The following is an 18,648-nucleotide window of genomic DNA, read 5'->3' as shown; positions in this document are numbered from 1 at the left end:
TTTCTCTCGTGTTATTTTGGGGCGAGCAGCTGTGTAGAAACCTGGGTGTGAGTGTGAGGAAGAGGAAGAGGAGGGTGGTTATTGTTATTGTGGTTTTGAGTGTTTGAATTCGACCAGGGGCTTTTTCTGGCCTAGGCGACATCGGTAGCTTCAAGGGCAGGAAACACTTGGGGGGCGCCGCCTGCGTGTGGCTGTGCCCAAACACACACACACACACACACACACACACACACACACACACTCGCTCAGTCACTCTCGGTCTTGCGCTCATGTCGGGGGTTAGGGTCTCTCACTACAGGTCATGAAACCACACCTAACAAACTGCAGTCTCCTCAACACACAGAGCAGAAACCCCTTGATGCTTTTTACTCCACAATAAAGTTTAACGCCTTTCTGAGGCTGACGAAGATCTTTACTTTGTTAAATTTATAGTAAATATCACAGTAAGCAGTATCAACCTGATGCAAGTTGTATGAGGATCGGGTCTTTAAAGGAGAAAACATAAATTAATGCTTTTCAGAAAGTATAATTGATTCTCATGTGGGATCTGCTCCATTCTTATTCTCATTGTCCCCTTTACTTCAGATAAGCATCTTTGTTGTTGCTGTACTTTGTGCTGCATAGCCATGAGAATGATGTCACTCTCCTTGCGCCCTTTGACCTCTTGCTCTCTCTGTTTCTTTGTGTTTGAGCAGGAGAAAAAAGCTCCTGTCTCACGGCCTGAAACACCGGTCATGTAGTGAAACTTTTTCTTCTCGTCTTCCTCTCCTCTCTCTCAGTGAACTCCACCTTGACCTGCCTCGGTAGCTGGTGCCCAGATCGAGTCACGTTTGGTCTTAGGTTTGGCATTTCAGCTGCTATCATCATCATCATCATCATCCTGGGTCTGGTTGTCTTCTTCCTCCACCGGAAGTTCATCTCCAAGTGCAGAGGAAGCTCCGTGGACCTCGACGACAACAAGATGTGTTCTTATTCTGCAGCGAACCACCAGATAAAGATGGAGAGAGGAGAAGTCGATGAATCAAAGTCTGTTAAAGATAATCAACGTAACACACTATGAAGAAATATCTGAGATGTTCTGGTGTAACGCTGCAGTGGCCAAACTCACTCTGGACTCACTCTTTGATTCACTCTCCAGTCTGTTTGTTTCCTGACAGAAAGCAAGTGGTAGCAGAAGGTTTCCAGGTTAGAAAATAAAACATCAGATGCTTCATTAAAGTAATTAAACCAATATCGTCAGAGGTCTCGGTGTAGTTATGGACTCTGACCTAAACTTTAACAGCCACATCAAGACAATTACTAAATCTGCCTACTATCACCTCAAAAATATAGCAAGAATTAACGAATTCATGTCCAAGGACCTCGAAAAACTTATTCATGCATTTATTTTTAGTAGGCTTGACTTCTGTGACAGTGTCTTTACTGGTCTCTCTCTCTAGAAAAGCTCTTAGGGAACTGCAGCTCATCCAGAAAGCTGCTGCCAGGGTTCGAACCCGCACTGATCCGCTGTCTGTCCGTCTCTGTTCATTTAATTCAGGACTGATGTCGCTCCGTCTGTCCGATTTTCATCCGTTTTGACAGAAAGTTCAACCCAGCTGAACTTTTTTCTGGTCAAACAGATTCGCCAGCGTCCGTTCAGCCAATCAGAGTCATTCGTACGCTTGTTTTGTAGAAACTAGCGGCGAACACAGAGACGACGGAAACAAAGATAAAGCAGAGAAAGTCTGGTTGGGATGACTGGAGCTCAGTTTCTTATTTAATTTACACTAGGGCTGCCCCCGACCAAAGAGTTTCCTAGTCGACTAGTAGTCGTTAGTTCAAGCCGTTCGTCGACTAGTCATAGCACGTTTATGATATTCATTTAATTATTTGATTTTTTTTTTTTTTTTGTTGAAAAAACACACCCAAGTCGCGGCTTCTAGCGGTCAGAAACACCGGTGAAATACACTCTGGTTCACCCAAAAAAACCACACAATAGGCGCAGGCTATCGCTGCTGCACAGAGCGCTGTCCGCTGGTTTATTCAAAGTTTATTAATATTGAACGTGTCACGTGTCCAAATTGCACCAAATCCGACACCGCGGGTCCTCGGGTCCCCAGCAACACACCCGCCGAGTGCAACCCTGGTCTAATAACTTTTTAACGACAAGGCGCAGCTCCCGAATGGAGTTTGAGGGTTTGTTTTTTTTGGGTTTTTTTCCCTACGACTAACTGACCAATGAAAAGTTGGTCGAGCAAAGCTGCTGCTGCATTTTTATTGTTGTTGTTCCAAAACAGCCCAGCGGACAGAAATATATATAAAGTCAATAATTCTGTCTGTCTTCTGGCGGATCAGCGGCCAAATTTTTTTAAATTTTTTTACTTTTATATCTTTTTGTACTGTCTTTTTAAATGTGATTTTAATGCACTTTCACTTTTTATATCTTTTATTACCCATGTCTTTATTTTTCTTACATTTTTGGCAATGTTTTATGAAATGTGCTATATAAATAAACTTTCCTTGCCTTTTCGTCAAAGATATATCAGTCCATGTTTGGCCACTGCGTTACATAAAAATATTCTTTAATTGCATATTCCGAAATAACTACAAAATAATAAATGAAAGCCTATAAGTGCTGAACATGTATATGAATGATGAATTATAACTACATAAAGGGATGTATTAAATTATTATTTCGATTATTATGTATTTACCAGATAAAGTGAGCGAGTGACAGGGAGAGGAACAGAGGAATTAGGGAAGGAAGTCGGTTTTTTCCATTGATGAGTTTAATGTCTGTTTATTCCTCTCAGTAGTTTGGGAACTTCCTCTCTGTCAGGTGATCTGTGTGTAAAACCACAACAAACTTTCCTTCAGCGTTGAAACTGTTGAGGATGTGGTTCATCCTGTCAGACTCACTTGATGCTTTATTGATCTTTCATCTGTGGAAGCTGGAAGATTAATCTATAATATGAAATAAGATATTGAACATTACATGAAAGGTATTCTGTATTATATATATACAAGTAGGGCTGGGCGATAATTCAGTATTATGATTTATGGTCTTTCAGTGGAATCACATGGTGACGATTTGGTGATTTTGGGAAATCATGAGTTCTTCCTGAGAACAAGCAGATTTTATTTAAAAACTGACAAAATGAGGTTTGGTAGGAATATTATTTGAAAATGTCAGTTTTATTTGACATCACACCAAACATTAGCATTCTGTTCAATGGGACAAACATGAATTTACATTACATTACGTCATTTAGCAGACGCTTTTGTCCAAAAAAGTCTTACAATAGTACATTTTGTCAACAGTAGTGAAACCAACTGTGCATCACAGCTAAGCCTTTTAATAGGAATAAGTAGCATTCGTAGAATTTTTTATTTTTATTTTTTTTTTAAGTTTAAAGAAGGGTAAGAAGATTAGTTCAAGAGGGGTCCAGGTGTAACTTGAAGAGATGTGTCTTTAGTCTCCGCCGAAAGCTGGGCAGTGATTGGGCCGTTCTGACAGAAGGGGGCGGAGCTTGTTCCACCGCTCACATTTTTCGTGAGCCATATCGTGATATATATCGATATCGAACAAAATCTTTATTATTATCGTGATATTGATTTTAACGCCCAGCCCTGTATACAAGTATTATACATAGAGTTTGACACATGAGATTATTAATTATTGAACATACAAGCTTACAGTCTACTGGAATACATTTAATTATGTTGCGTTGATTCACTGAAAGCTTTGATGGAATCCAGTTATGTTGCTTAGTCTCAGGTGATTTATGAACGTTATGCATTATCTATAGACTATCTATAAGCAATATGTGTGCTATTAAGTCTCATTACTTACTCTGTTGGTCTGTGGTCAACAGGTGATGTTTGATTTATATTTTATATCTTTAAAGGGAGTTTGATTTCTGCTTCCTTTTACAAACATCATGAAACTCTGACTAACTGCTTTATTATTTTCCAGCTCCAGGCTTTTGTCTTTAAACTTTAATTCTTTGTACATGATATGCTTTCTAACATAACGCCACATAGCAGTAATCATGTCTGACTGTATTGAATTATCTGAATGCCAATAAAGGGTTAATGATTAATTTTAATCATCAATCTGTTGTGAAATGAAAGCTGCTACCTTATCTAATGACTGTAAACCAAAGAGATGATGGAGCTGATTGGTCTCCTTATCTCACACCAGTGGTATTAGTGGTTAGTGTGAGTGTTTCTCCACATTTCCCCTAAAATGCAGATAATGTATGCTGATGATGATGGTTATTATTAGTATTAGGGTTAGCGTTATCTCTCTCATATTGTTCAAGTTCAAGTTTCAACTTTATTTGTCCCCCATGGGCAATTGGACGCGCAGCACAAGTGCACATAAAAACATAAAAGACAGTAAAACCCACACATGAAAAACAATAAAATAGAGACATACAGATTCTACCGTCGCTGTTCTTTAGCAGGGGTTCATCTGGACGGGGAAACTACCGTCAGTGTGCTCTCGAGCAAGGCACCGACCCCCAGCTGTTCCAGTGACCGACAGCAGAAAACTGGTTGTACTGGGCAGCTCCCAGTAGAAACGGCTCATTTGGGGAAGGAGCTCAGATAACACAATGAGATTATCTGTTGATGATTAATGGAAAGACATAAAAGAACACACTGAGTACTGAGTCACTACAGGGAGCCGTGATGAAGCGTATGATGTTCTGTATAAAGTCAGTGATGACTGTAAACACCAAAACCTGCACAGAGAGACAGACTGATGCAGCCAACTCCTTTCCTTATGGGAAACATGTGACTTCTCATAGTGATGGTGATGCCATCTTCATCACAGCCTGTCTCAGGACTGTACAGAGAGAGAGAATGACTAGATCTAAAGCCGTCTTTACACGGAGAATCTAACCACCGACCTGCTCCGGTGTGTTCTGTGCAAACGCCATGGTAACCGTCTCTGAGTCATAATGGTAACCACGACATTATGACTCACTGTGTGCGACCAAACGTATATCTGTGTGTTGCTTTTTTGTTTCGACATTGATGTGATGAGCTGGCGTGACGGAGCTGTGAATAAACGGTTTGTTTTTTAAACATATGACAAATAAACTTGAACTGAACTGAACTGAACTGAACTGAACTGAACTGAGAACTACTGGAAGTGAGGGAGAACTGCAAAAAATCAAACTAGGTTAATGGAAAATTTGTTTCAATTTAAGCTAGCACAACCACAAACATTAACAGAAACATCTTGATCATCGATAAATGGCCCGGGTGGATAAAGAATCTTATGGAGATTAATCATGATTAATCCCGTCCTGGTTCTGCTGCAACGTTTTTAGCTGGGTCAGCTGTGTAAAGACGACAGAATTAATCAGCAATCAATAACAGAACAGTGATGTAATGCAGTCTGCAAGAAAACAAAACAGGAGACAGAACAGGCCGACTGAAGCGACCAGCAGCCTCAGTGAAGACACAGAGAAGGCCGGTTTAAAGAGGAATCCTCCAGCGGGACGGAGCAGCGGGGCGGAGCAGCGGGGCGGAGCAGCGGGACGGAGCAGCGGGGCGGAGCAGCGGGACGGACGGGAACCTGGACAAAGACGATGTGGCAAGAAAACAGAGACAGAGAGAGACATGATGGGCGGAGAGATGGACTACAGCCAGAAACCAGGACTGCACCCAAGTCCACCGCCTGGTATGTCCGACCACTGTCTGAGAGAGGGTGAAGACAGACAACCACACCCACACACACACACACACACACACACACACACACACACACAGCCGTGCTGAGCAGGACCCACACACTCAGTAAACATATTCAGCCACTTGCACACTCATACAGACAGCAGACAGCATTAGCTCCAATGAGAAGTAAGGAATAATTATGATTATAAACTTTATGGAAAGACATTAAAGAACTCTCTCTGGCTGAGCCGGCTTCACTGTGTCTGACATCCTGCAACATTTCAAATCTCCTGCAGATAACTGCAAGACCAGTAACATATTGATGACATTTTTTATTATATGATTGCATACTCACAAAAACCGCTGTACTGGTTTCTGAACGACAGTACTGTGAAATCAACAGTATCAACACTGTAGAAGGATAATGGAGAATGATGAGCAGAAGAGAGACGAGTTGGACGAGAGGAGAGGAATGAATCTGAGTCACTCTGCTGCTGATAGCACATTTCTCAATACACATTCAATGTTGACATACATGACTTTATGTAAAGGAATATATTCATTACTAAACTAAAGCATACTAAACAATCAGGTAAAAATAAGTGAATATGGTATATACAAGTAAGTAAGTAAGTAAAAATGTGTTTATATAGCGCATTTCATACACAGGGAAATTCAATGTGCTTCACATAAAAGCAAACATTTTACATGGAAAACAGAAATAACATATATACATATGTAAAGTCACACATTGGAAGAAGGAAGGACAACAGCAACCACTCATACTCTTTAGAGAACAGGAAGGTTTTGAGTCGCCTTTTAAAAATGTGTATGGTGGGGGCAGATCTCAGGTCAGCTGGGAGTCTGTTCCAGCAACTGGGAGCAAAATGACCAAAAGTAGCTTCACCAGATTTTGATTTTGTCCTTGGAACAGCTAGGAGATTTGTGCCAGTCGACCTGAGAGGCCTAGATGGCTCATAAGCAACTCAGAAATATATTTTGGAGCAAGGCCATTTAGTCCTTTATATACCAGAAGCAGAATTTTAAATTCGATCCTATAGCATACAGGAAGCCAATGCAATGACCTAAGAATCGGTGTGATGTGTTTTCCCTTTTCAAAACTCTAGCTGCAGCATTTTGAATAAGCTGCAGTCGACCCACTTTCTTTTTAGAAAGACCGGAGAAGAGGGCGTTACAATAATCTAGCCTACTTGTTATAAAGGCATGTACGTTTTTCAGATAAAAAGCCTCTTACTTTGGAAATGTTCTTTAGGTGGTAAAAAGCAGTTCTAGTGATATTGTTGATATGGCATTGGTTCAGATCTGCATCCATAATGACACCCAGATTTCTCACCGCACTTTAATGAGAGAGAGTCTAGATAAGCAATGATTTCCTGTCTATGGACCCAACACAAGTATCTCTGTCTTATGTTTGTTTAATTGAAGAAAATTTTGGGACATCAAGAGATAGATCTATGGTTGAACTGTGATGAATAGTGTCAGCATCATATGAGCATACAATACTGATAATTAGACCAATATTTCAGCAGACACAAATACAGGACAAGGCATGAGTCAGCAACGACGGCAAAACGGGGGCGACGGTATAACTATCTGACAGAGGTGTGACCAAGTCAGCTTAGCTCGAGTCCCAAGTCAGTCTCAAGTCTCGAGGCACAAGTCCCAAGTCTAAATGTAGATTACAAAGTCAAGTCCATGTCATTAATGTCAAATCTCAAATCTAAATGTAGAACAGCAAGTCAAGTCAGAACAAATCAAGAGTCCAGTATCAATTTAATATCTTAAAGAAAACAATCTATCAATGCAATATGGTTTTAATAGAATCAAAACCTGGTAAGAGTTTGATTTCTATAATCAGTTTCAGCTTAAATTAATTCAATAATTCTAAATTCAGAAAAACAGAATTTAAACTTGGTTGTCTGGTGGAACAAATTTCATAAGTTTAAGATGTTTGAAACCTTTTCACGTCATGAAAGTACGAGTCAAAGTCAAGTCCCAAGTCACCAGAACTCAAGTCAAGTCACGTCTCATGCATTTCAGATTGTGAGTAGTTGTTAAAGTGTGAAAGTGGAAGTTTTGGTTTCAGTTGTTACAAACAGGAAACATTTAGCCAACAGGAATCATTCCTTCCCCAAAAAACATATGTATTAAAAAGGTCACTGTCTTTTTATAAACTCCTGTGGTCTAAGATGAAGACCAATATTAGGTCTATTTTTCAGCTATGTGGACTTTCCTGATGTCTACAGACTGTACAGTGTAGTATACAATATAATGGTTTTGTTATTTGAGGTAACATGTAACAGACAGAAGGGAATTCTGGCACAACTTCACCTGCTGACAAGGTGTATGGATGGCAGGTAACACTGGAAAAGAATAGATGCAGCAACACTTTCAGTCCTGGGAACAAACATACTAATAAACGTTTGTTCCAAGGACTGCAAGTGTTGCTGCATCTATTCTTTTCCAGGTAACATGCAACACACACACACACACACACACACACACTAAATTATTGGCATAAACTGTAAAACCTGTTGCTGGTGATTCAAGGTGGAGTTACTGTTTGTTTTTTCAGTGCCTGACTTCTCTGTTCATCATGTTAGATTATCTCAAAGAAAGACACCGTCCTCACTGACTTTTTATCCATATTTCTGCCATCAACCACGGCTTTTACATGCACACAGCATTGTGGGTAATGACTTCCAGGAGGTTAAAAAGTCACATTTGTTTAAGTTTGTGTGTTTTATAAGAGTCCAGATCAGGAGAGACTGAGCTGCATGCTCAAATGAAAACTTCAGTAAAAGCAAGACATGTTGGAGACTTTGGTGTAGGCTCCGTGGAGAAACTCCTCCGGTTCATCAGGACGCCTCGCCGGGAAAATCCCTCTGACATCAGACTGCAGGAGGACAGCAGGTGACGTGTTCATGATGACTGGTCTGAAAACAGAGAGAAAGAGTCAGCTAGCTGATTGGCTCTCTGAAAAGAGAGGGAACGAGTCAGCTAGCTGATTGGCTCTCTGAAAAGAGAGGGAACGAGTCAGATAACTGATTGGCTCTCTGAAAAGAGAGGGAAAGAGTCAGATAACTGATTGGCTCTCTGAAAAGAGAGGGAAAGAGTCAGATAACTGATTGGCTCTCTGAAAAGAGAGGGAACGAGTCAGATAACTGATTGGCTCTCTGAAAAGAGAGGGAAAGAGTCAGATAACTGATTGGCTCTCTGAAAAGAGAGGGAAAGAGTCAGATAACTGATTGGCTCTCTGAAAAGAGAGGGAAAGAGTCAGATAACTAGTTAGTTTTTTTTAATTGAGAAGATTTTGTTTTGGAAGGAAACATCATGTAGGCTACACTTGTTTGACATCAGCTGTTGATTTGCTGCACATGCTGTAACTAGTTTAAAATACTCTGATCTGAAGGAGTAGTCTTCATATCCACACCCAGGACGAGTGCTGTGTGTGTGTGTGCGTGTGTGTGTGGCACCAGGCCCAACACCTGAATGTCTGTGTTGGGACACACACACGCACAAAGTGTTTGAAGCAAAGAAAATCCCACATGGTACTTAGTAGTAACACTAAAATACCTTTTTGTGTCAAACAAGTGTGTGTGTATATGTTGTTAGGTTTAGTCTGTAAGTCTGTGGCTGTGTGTGTGTGTGTGTGTGTGTGTGTGTGTGTGTGTGTGTGTGTGTGTGTGTGTGTAGCTGTGGCTGGCTTGATAGCAGCAGGATTACTGGAAGTAGCTTTGGTTTCACATAAAACAAAAGGAAACATTTAACCAACAGCAATCATTCCTTACCCAAGAAACATATACGGTCACTGTCCAGTCGCTGCCTCGGCCAAGATAATCCGAATATCTTGTTATTTTCTAAACTTGTAGTGTGAAGTTGTTTGCGTTTCTCCTTATGTTCAAGTTCAAGCACACTTAAAAACAACAACTGTCGACCAAGGTGCTGTACAAGTACACGCAAAACAGGGGGTTATGGGAGTGTTTAGAGATGATATCAGAAAAATATTGAGATCTTGCAGTTTTAAGATAAGATAAGATAAGATAAAATATCACTTTATTAATCCCCTTGGGGAAATTCGGGAAATGAGGGGGCACCCAGAGGGAGCACCTTTTTAAATACTTTCTGATATCTAATGAGACTTTCTTTTAAGATGTCATAGAAAATTTGCAATTTATTGCTTTTCCATTTCCACTCTGCTTTTCTACATTCTCTTCCAAGAGGCTGCGTGGTGTTATTTAGCCAGGGCTGGTTTTTAGGCTCGGGCTTTTTAACCTCAACGGGGACAATGGAGTCAAGGATAGTTGAGCAGGTGGTGTTGAACACTTCTTCAACCAGCTGCAGCTGCAGAGACCAACCGCAGTTCTAGACCAGCAGTTCTAGACCAGCAGTTTTAGACCAGCAGTTCTAGACCTGCAGTTTTAGACCAGCAGTTCTAGACCTGCAGTTTTAGACCAGCAGTTCTAGACCAGCAGTTCTAGACCTGCAGTTTTAGACCTGCAGTTTTAGACCAGCAGTTCTAGACCTGCAGTTTTAGACCAGCAGTTTTAGACCTGCAGTTTTAGACCAGCAGTTCTAGACCTGCAGTTCTAGACCAGCAGTTCTAGACCTGCAGTTTTAGACCAGCAGTTTTAGACCAGCAGTTCTAGACCAGCAGTTCTAGACCTGCAGTTCTAGACCTGCAGTTTTAGACCAGCAGTTCTAGACCTGCAGTTTTAGACCAGCAGTTCTAGACCTGCAGTTCTAGACCTGCAGTTTTAGACCAGCAGTTCTAGACCAGCAGTTCTAGACCTGCAGTTCTAGACCTGCAGTTTTAGACCAGCAGTTCTAGACCTGCAGTTTTAGACCAGCAGTTCTAGACCTGCAGTTTTAGACCAGCAGTTCTAGACCTGCAGTTTTAGACGACGCATGCGCAGAGCTCTGTGAAGTACGGCAACGCTGGAGGGGAAATATTCGAGGAGCAGATGGGCTCTTGAAATCCCACCTCAAAGGCTGTTTTAAACAATGAATTTGTTGCAGGCTTTTGCAACAGCCATGCTGTTCTTACACAAAATAAAATAATCTATGCCTTATATAAACACACAATTGAAATATTCAATTAACAGTGCAAAGTACTGATATTATATTAACAATGGGTAAATTGCCAGTAAAAGGCATTAAACAAAAAATCTTTTTTATGTTTTCCTTTAACACAAAGAACAACAAATTAATTAATTAATTAATTAATTTATTTACTTATGGATATTGTGGGATGATGTGCCGGGAAAGCCACCGGACAATCCTGACTTCTTTTTCTGTGAGAAGAAATAACAAAAAACAGAAACAACATTTTACAACCATAACTGCAGGTCTAGAACTGCTGGTCTAAAACTGCAGGTCTAAAACTGCAGGTCTAGAACTGCAGGTCTAAAACTGCAGGTCTAGAACTGCAGGTCTAGAACTGCAGGTCTAAAACTGCAGGTCTAAAACTGCAGGTCTAGAACTGCGGTTGGTCTCAGAGGCTGCAGCTGGTTGCTTCTCGTTGAACAGAGTGATCAGCTCCTCCGTACTTAGTTGGGTGGGTGGGGGGGTGGGGGTGGGGGGGGGGGGGGTCCTCTAATGTACCAATGTGAGGGGAAGCAGCAAAGGCAGCTGAGAATTGCATGAGAGTGGAAGGGTTGATAGAACGATTAAAGGTGTTCGATACTGATGAGGTAGAGGCACATCAAACACAGCTGACCTGTGGTCAGATAGGCACTGTGTGTGATGCAACCCCATTTCAAAATCAGTATGGATTTTAAAAATCCAGGAGTTTTAAAATCGGTTAGGATTTTAAAACTCCTCCCATGCTGGGCTCAGATTGCAACAGGATTTTTAAATCCCATCATGGGAGTTTTAAAATCATGGGAGATTTTGGCTCTGCTATGGCATTTTTAGCCGGGTCAGCTGTGTAAAGACGGCATAACTAATCAACAATCAATAACAGAACAAAACTAGGATGCTGTCGGGGGCCGACATCAAGGGTATATCCCTGAAATTCCCCAATCCTCGAAGGCCCCATTAAGTCAAATGTATTAAAAAGCCAAGACCAAGACAAAATAGGTCCAAGACCAAGACCAAGACCAAGACCAAGACCAGGCCCCGCTGGTCTCGAGACATGCAGTGTGCATTTGCATGGCCTCGCCTACTGTACAAATAACTAGAATATGGGCAACATAAACATTATTTCCATATGCATGACCTTGACAGACAGACAGACAGACAGACAGACAGAGGCTTTGTTTTGTGACCCGCCTGTTAGATTTCCACTTGTTGGAACAGTTAGTGAACAGCAAGGCTTTCTGTCTGGTGCTCAGACCCTCAGTGAACCTGGACCTCTGTCTGGTGCTCAGACCCTCAGTGAACCTGGACCTCTGTCTGGTGCTCAGACCCTCAGTGAACCTGGACCTCTGCCTGGTGCTCAGACCCTCAGTGAACCTGGACCTCTGTCTGGTGCTCAGACCCTCAGTGAACCTGGACCTCTGTCTGGTGCTCAGACCCTCAGTGAACCTGGACCTCTGTCTGGTGCTCAGACCCTCAGTGAACCTGGACCTCTGTCTGTCCTGTCTGCTGACTGTCTGTCTCCTGCTCATCCAGGCCTGTCTGCTTAGTAAATGTTAGTGTGCATCGTGGTGTGTGTTCGCTCAGTGAGTCTGCCTCTATCTGCTGCACTGCTGTCCTGTCTGCTGCTTTGTGTATCTGCCTTCATGTTTCCTCTGCTTGGGTTTTTAATACGCACACACACACACACACACACACACACACACACACACACACACACAGCTGTACTAAGCACATTACCCTCAGTTCCCTGTTTTGTGACACACCCTCACTGAGGCTGGTGATAAGTTGTGGCTGGAATGTTTCTAGGTGGCTGCAAGCTTGTAGTGTGTGTGTGTGTGTGTGTGTGTGTGTGTGTGTGTGTGTGTGTGTGTGTGTATGAGAAGTCACATGATTTACTATAAGTAAAGCAGTTGTATTGTGTAGATCAGTCTGTGTATCTGAAGCTCATCTGAGACACAAACTGCTGTGGAGTGAGTGGTGAGCCGTCCTGTGGTTGGATGGACAAAGTCACGCCACTTTCTGCTGAGGAGCTACTCCGCCTCGCCCCCACCCCTCACACACACACACACACACACACACCTACACACACACACACACTAAATTATTGGCATGAACTGTAAATCCCCAAGGTTGCTGGTGATCAAGGTGGAGTTACTGTTTGTTTTTTCAGCATCATGTGTTGTTGAAATTTTTTTTCATGCTTTAATAATTTGCATACTCACAGAAACTGCTGTATTGGTTTCTGAACAACAGAACCGTAAAATAAAACATTCACCTAAACAGCTACATAAAAATGTAAACTAATGTAAAACTGTAACAGAGGCTTCTGTACTTGCTGATGGAGAATGATGAGCGGAAGAGAAACAAGTTGGACAAGAGGAGAGATGAATATGAGTCACACTGCTGATAGCATGGATGTTCTTCAAATGCAAGTTTCTCTAAAGGATCGTTATGAATCTTGGTGTCAGCATGAGTTACAGCACACATCAGAAAGGTTTCTGGTACTGAATGAGAATTGTGATTTAACTGGGCGAGGGGCTTTGACGGGAAATTATTTGAGTCACTTTTTCCTCTGGTCAGAGGGAACACTTTGATGCTGTTCCTCCTGAAGCATGAGCCACATGGGCGGAAATTATGGGGGGGGGGGGGGGGGGACAGAGAGTTGTCCCCCTCAATATATCAGTGTGTCAGTGGTTTCTGACCTCCAGTAAGAAGCTACTTACTTAAAACAAAGGATGTGTCAGACATTTTTCTTTACTTCTACCACTCAATAGAATAAAACACATTCACAGTTGTAACCTCGCGTTACCTCGCGGTTGAATCTCGTGCGTCAGCGTGTTGGTACGGAGCCGCGTCTCCTAATGCATGTGTGTGTATGGAGGCAGGAGGTCTATCCACAATTAAAATCATCATAACTCACTGAATTTTCGACCGATTTTCAAGCGGTTTGGTTTGTTACAAATGCCAGACATGTATTTATGATACAGGATACTTAGTTAAAGTAAAATGCGGGTTTTCATATCAAAATACTGTATCTTTTGTAGATGGTAACAGTAATATTTCTATAATATAATAGGCTATTTAAGATGAACTTACCCTATGTAATTAGGTTCTAAGTATATTCTTTTTTTCTTACTGCATGTAAAATGGCTGCCACTATGTAATTTTGTTTATAATTTTGGAAATAAATGAAGACTTAATTCTTAAAAAAGACCCTGAAGTAAGTTTCTGGCAGGCTTCATAGCGTTCTGGACTTTTACACATTGACAGCAAAACATTAGAGATCTGCTTTTTCGGGAAAACTAAATCTAATTAGGCATATATTAGCTTTAGTTCAGTTAATGGGTGTTGCATCTCACCTACTACTGTAAATAACCTGCATGCTGTGTGTGTGTGTGTGTGTGTGTGTGTCAGCCAGTCAGTTAAAATGGCAGAGAAAAGAAAAACAGACATCCGATCATTTTTCAGTGCACCGAAACGCCAAGTAGAAAGACCCCAGTAATATCAAAGGCAATTTGATAAAATCTTCATAAGAAAGGAATGAAGTGCTTATGGAAATGTTTCATAATGGACCTCTATATACATTTAATACAACAGTACTTTTGGCGGCACCTTTGGTGTCCCCTTCAGGAATTGCTCTTGAGAAATCTTTCTGTTTATTGTCCCCCCCAACAGTGAAATGAAATATCCGCCCTTGCATGAGCCACATGAGCGACTGAACTGTAAAACCAAGACGACTGACAGATGTCTGCTGTCTCTGTTTGTGCACAGGCTAAGAGTGATTTATATCAGCATGTGGTTTGCATGCCGCCTGGTCTGGTCTTAGTGAGAAGTTAGCTTTGGTTTCAGTTGTTACAAACATAAAAAAGGAAATATGTATTAAAAAGGTCACTGTCTTTTTATAAACTCCTGTGGTCTAAGATGAAGACCAATATTAGGTCTATTTTTCAGCTATGTGGACTTTCCTGATGTCTACAGACCGTACAGTGTAGTATACCTGTAACCCTTCCATCAACGGCTCGTATTATGTATACTGTTGTTCTTACAGTCCTACACCAATATGCATTTGGTGAAAATGATGAAAGAGACATTCCATTGAAATAAACATGTCTAGGAGAAATGATGATCCTCTCAAAGGTGCATAGAAAGCCTGGATATACCTTTATTACACAATACAAACCATTTCAAAGTAAATGTTACGGAATTAGGCCTGTTCACTTAAACCTGGGTGCACCCTTAATAGTCTTATTGCAAGCTTGCAGCAGTTTGTTGGCGCGCGAAAATCGTTGGAGCTCAAAAAAACAAAATGGACGGAGTGGCCATTACTCACAATATTGTGAGTAATGGCTTTCAGGAGGTTAAAAAGTCACACGTTTTATAAGAGTCCAGATCAGGAGAGACTGAGCTGAATGCTCAAATGAAAACTTCAGTAAAAGCAAGACATGTTGGAGACTTTGGTGTAGGCTCCGTGGAGAAACTCCTCCGGTTCATCAGGACGCCTCGCCGGGAAAATCCCTCTGGAGCGACTGGGATGACAACAGACTGCAGGAGGACAGCAGGTGACGTGTTCATGATGACTGGTCTGAAAACAGAGGGAAAGAGTCAGCTAGCTGATTGGCTCTCTGAAAAGAGAGGGAAAGAGTCAGATAACTGATTGGCTCTCTGAAAAGAGAGGGAAAGAGTCAGATAACTGATTGGCTCTCTGAAAACAGAGGGAAAGAGTCAGCTAGCTGATTGGCTCTCTGAAAACAGAGGGAAAGAGTCAGATAACTGATTGGCTCTCTGAAAACAGAGGGAAAGAGTCAGATAACTGATTGGCTCTCTGAAAAGAGAGCAAAGAAAATCCCACATGGTACTTAGTGGTAACACTAAAATACATTTTTGTGGCAAACAAGTGTGTGTGTATGTTGTTAGGTTTAGTCTGTCAGTCTGTCAAAAAATCAAATTTAAAGATGATGTAATGATGCCTTGTCTGTGTGTCAGAGTCTCATAGAAGTGAGTATTGCCACAAATCCTCAGAAACATCCTTTTGAACTCTGAACAGTATAATGTGGCATATGTGTGTTTTGAAAGAAGTTTTCTGTAAGTCATTATAAGGCAGCTTAAGGATATCGCAGCAGCTGTGAAAGTTGCATGATGCCCTGGAAAAACATGATGATCGTGATGCACCACGAAACTGACTGCATAGCTAAAGTCATAAATATATATATATTTTTTTTAGTAAGATTTGACTTTCTGAAAGAAGCAGTAGATACATCTTTTGCCAAGTTTTTGTCAAATTCTAAATTTCACAAGTGGAGTGTCTCTTTGTAAGGTGATGGAGCAAAAGTGACAGCAATCTCTGTTGCATATTCTGTACGTGTGTGTGTATGTGTGTGTCTTTCCTCTCTTTCCCACACCTGTCACTCACTATGGCAAACCAGTTTAACACAAAATGGTTCCACTTGACTATCCATAATTACATTATAGATATCTACAAATGTTAGAGATAATTTAGACTAATTATAGACATCTTAAATAAGCATTTTAACTAGTTGTTATATCTGTAATTCATTACAGATATGTGTAATAAGAATCAGGTCAGATGGTGGTGGTTTTACAGCTCACAGTGGTGCAGCAGCGCTCTGCCTCATCATGTTTTCCTTTGTTTTCTTATCTCTACTATCACTGGCACATTATTATCACTCTCCCCAGCTACATGTAACATGTGTAACACATGTAACATGTTTTTGGGCTGTCATGGTGACTCAGTGGTCTGGGGCGCATGCCATGTGACCGTAATGTCCTGGGTTTGAATCCAACTTGTCTTTTGAATCTCTCTTTCCTGTCTTTCTCCACTGTGCACTGTCAAAATAAAGGTTGATATGCTAAAAAAAAAATGAATTTCATAATCTGACGTTGTGAAGCCTTTTGAGACTGTAACTGTGATTTTCTTGAAACTTCTCTAACTCCTTAAAGTGACAGCCAACTAAAACATGCAGTTTCCCATTAAAACTTTTTTTTAAGAATCTGAAGTCGTTTCTCCGTCGGTTGATTTCACACGTCAGAGTGGGAAATCCAATCAGAAGTCTAGTGAAGCTCTCCACAGTCTGGAGCCATGTGTGTTTTTAACCGCAAAGGCTAATCTGTGAAGACGTTTATTTTAGTTCCAACTAGACTGAGCAAGCAGAACGAGTTTTGTGTTTTGTGTAAAAGGTTTGGAATTTATCAAGTTTGGCCGCTATAAGGAGCCGCTCTCTCTCTCCAGTGTGGAGTGAAGCTCGCTCGACCAAAGGACAGAGGGAAGATTGATTCACAGGAGGGGGAATGATTCACTCTCTTTGTGACAATAAAAAAAATTACATCTTGAGTCATGGCTATTCCCCTGCTGAGCCAGGCTATAGTGGCAATGGGCTATTCTGTTGCTGCTCGTAAAATTACCCAGCATTCAAGTGGTTTCGGATTGACGGTCTGAAGGAGTTTCCAGGAAGTGCCAGATGAACACCTCATTATGTCAGATCAAATGTCCGAGAAATCGGTATTGTAGATGCTGCAGGAATTGGCGAGTTGTGACATCATCGCTCTTTCGAACACGACTGAACAGAGCGCAGAGTCGCACGTGAACGTAAGAAATTTTCATTAAAAAAAAGCAGAAAATAAGTATACAAGTATACATTTAAAAGACATGGATATTCTTTGATGACTATAGTGCTACAGCATTCAGTCTCCTGTGGTGTTTACATTCATAATCCCTGAAATAACCAAAGATGACTTGTTGTAAACAGTTGAGGAAACATTTTCCAATGTTCCAGCCATAAAGTATATTCTGGTGTAGTCTGTCTCTAAGCTCAGCCTCAACCAGAAGGAGACCGTTAGACCGTTTGGGCATTAAGACAGTAAGGTCTGTGGTTTACTGCACACTTCACATGACTCAGCATTCCTGTGGTCTGCCAGTCTGTCAGTTTCTTAGTTTCTTGTGGTCTGTCAGTCTGTCAGTTTCTTAGTTTCTTGTGGTCTGTCAGTCTGTCAGTTTCTTAGTAAGTCTTGGTCTAAGAAACCGGTATGGTATGGCTGGTGGGCGGCACGGTGGCTCTGTGGTTAGTACTGTCGCTTCAACGCAAGAGGTGGGTTTGAATCTCGACCCCGGTCCGTTCTGTGTGGAGTTTGCACGTTCTCCCTGTGTTCACATGGGTTTCCTCCCACAGTCCAAAGACATGCGTGTCAGGTGGACTGAAGACATGCCAGTAATGGCTACCGAGAATAAAAAGCAGATATTAAAAACCCAAGCAGAGGAAACATGAAGGCAGATACACAAAGCAGCAGACAGGACAGCAGTGCAGCAGATAGAGGCAGACTCACTGAGCGAACACACACCACGATGCACACTAACATTTACTAAGCAGACAGGCCTGGACGAGCAGGAGACAGACAGTCAACAGACAGGACAGACAGAGGTCCAGGTTCACTGAGGGTCTGAGCACCAGACAGAGGTCCAGGTTCACTGAGGGTCTGAGCACCAGACAGAGGTCCAGGTTCACTGAGGGTCTGAGCACCAGACAGAGGTCCAGGTTCACTGAGGGTCTGAGCACCAGACAGAGGTCCAGGTTCACTGAGGGTCTGAGCACCAGACAGAGGTCCAGGTTCACTGAGGGTCTGAGCACCAGACAGAGGTCCAGGTTCACTGAGGGTCTGAGCACCAGACAGAAAGCCTTGCTGTTCACTAACTGTTCCAACAAGTGGAAATCTAACAGGCGGGTCACAAAACAAAGCCTCTGTCTGTCTGTCTGTCTGTCTGTCTGTCAAGGTCATGCATATGGAAATAATGTTTATGTTGCCCATATTCTAGTTATTTATACAGTAGGCGAGGCCATGCAAATGCACACTGCATGTCTCGAGACC

General features: G+C 41.8%; 1 protein-coding gene across 1 annotated transcript in view; it reads left to right on the top strand.

Moving 5' to 3' along the window:
• LOC144539711 (uncharacterized) overlaps nucleotides 1-1,182 on the top strand; it is an 8,290-nt gene extending 7,108 nt beyond the window's left edge. Inside the window, exon 6 of the mRNA XM_078285611.1 lies at nucleotides 780-1,182. Within this exon, the coding sequence (XP_078141737.1) occupies nucleotides 780-1,060 (281 nt within the window). The 3' untranslated portion in view covers nucleotides 1,061-1,182. The remainder of the gene's footprint in view (nucleotides 1-779) is intronic.
• The last annotated feature ends 17,466 nt before the right edge of the window (nucleotides 1,183-18,648 follow it).

The sequence above is a fragment of the Centroberyx gerrardi genome, chromosome 9 (genome assembly GCF_048128805.1).
Source record: "Centroberyx gerrardi isolate f3 chromosome 9, fCenGer3.hap1.cur.20231027, whole genome shotgun sequence".
Classification (NCBI taxonomy): Eukaryota; Metazoa; Chordata; class Actinopteri; order Beryciformes; family Berycidae; genus Centroberyx; species Centroberyx gerrardi.
This window is presented reverse-complemented; position numbering and strand designations above follow the sequence as displayed.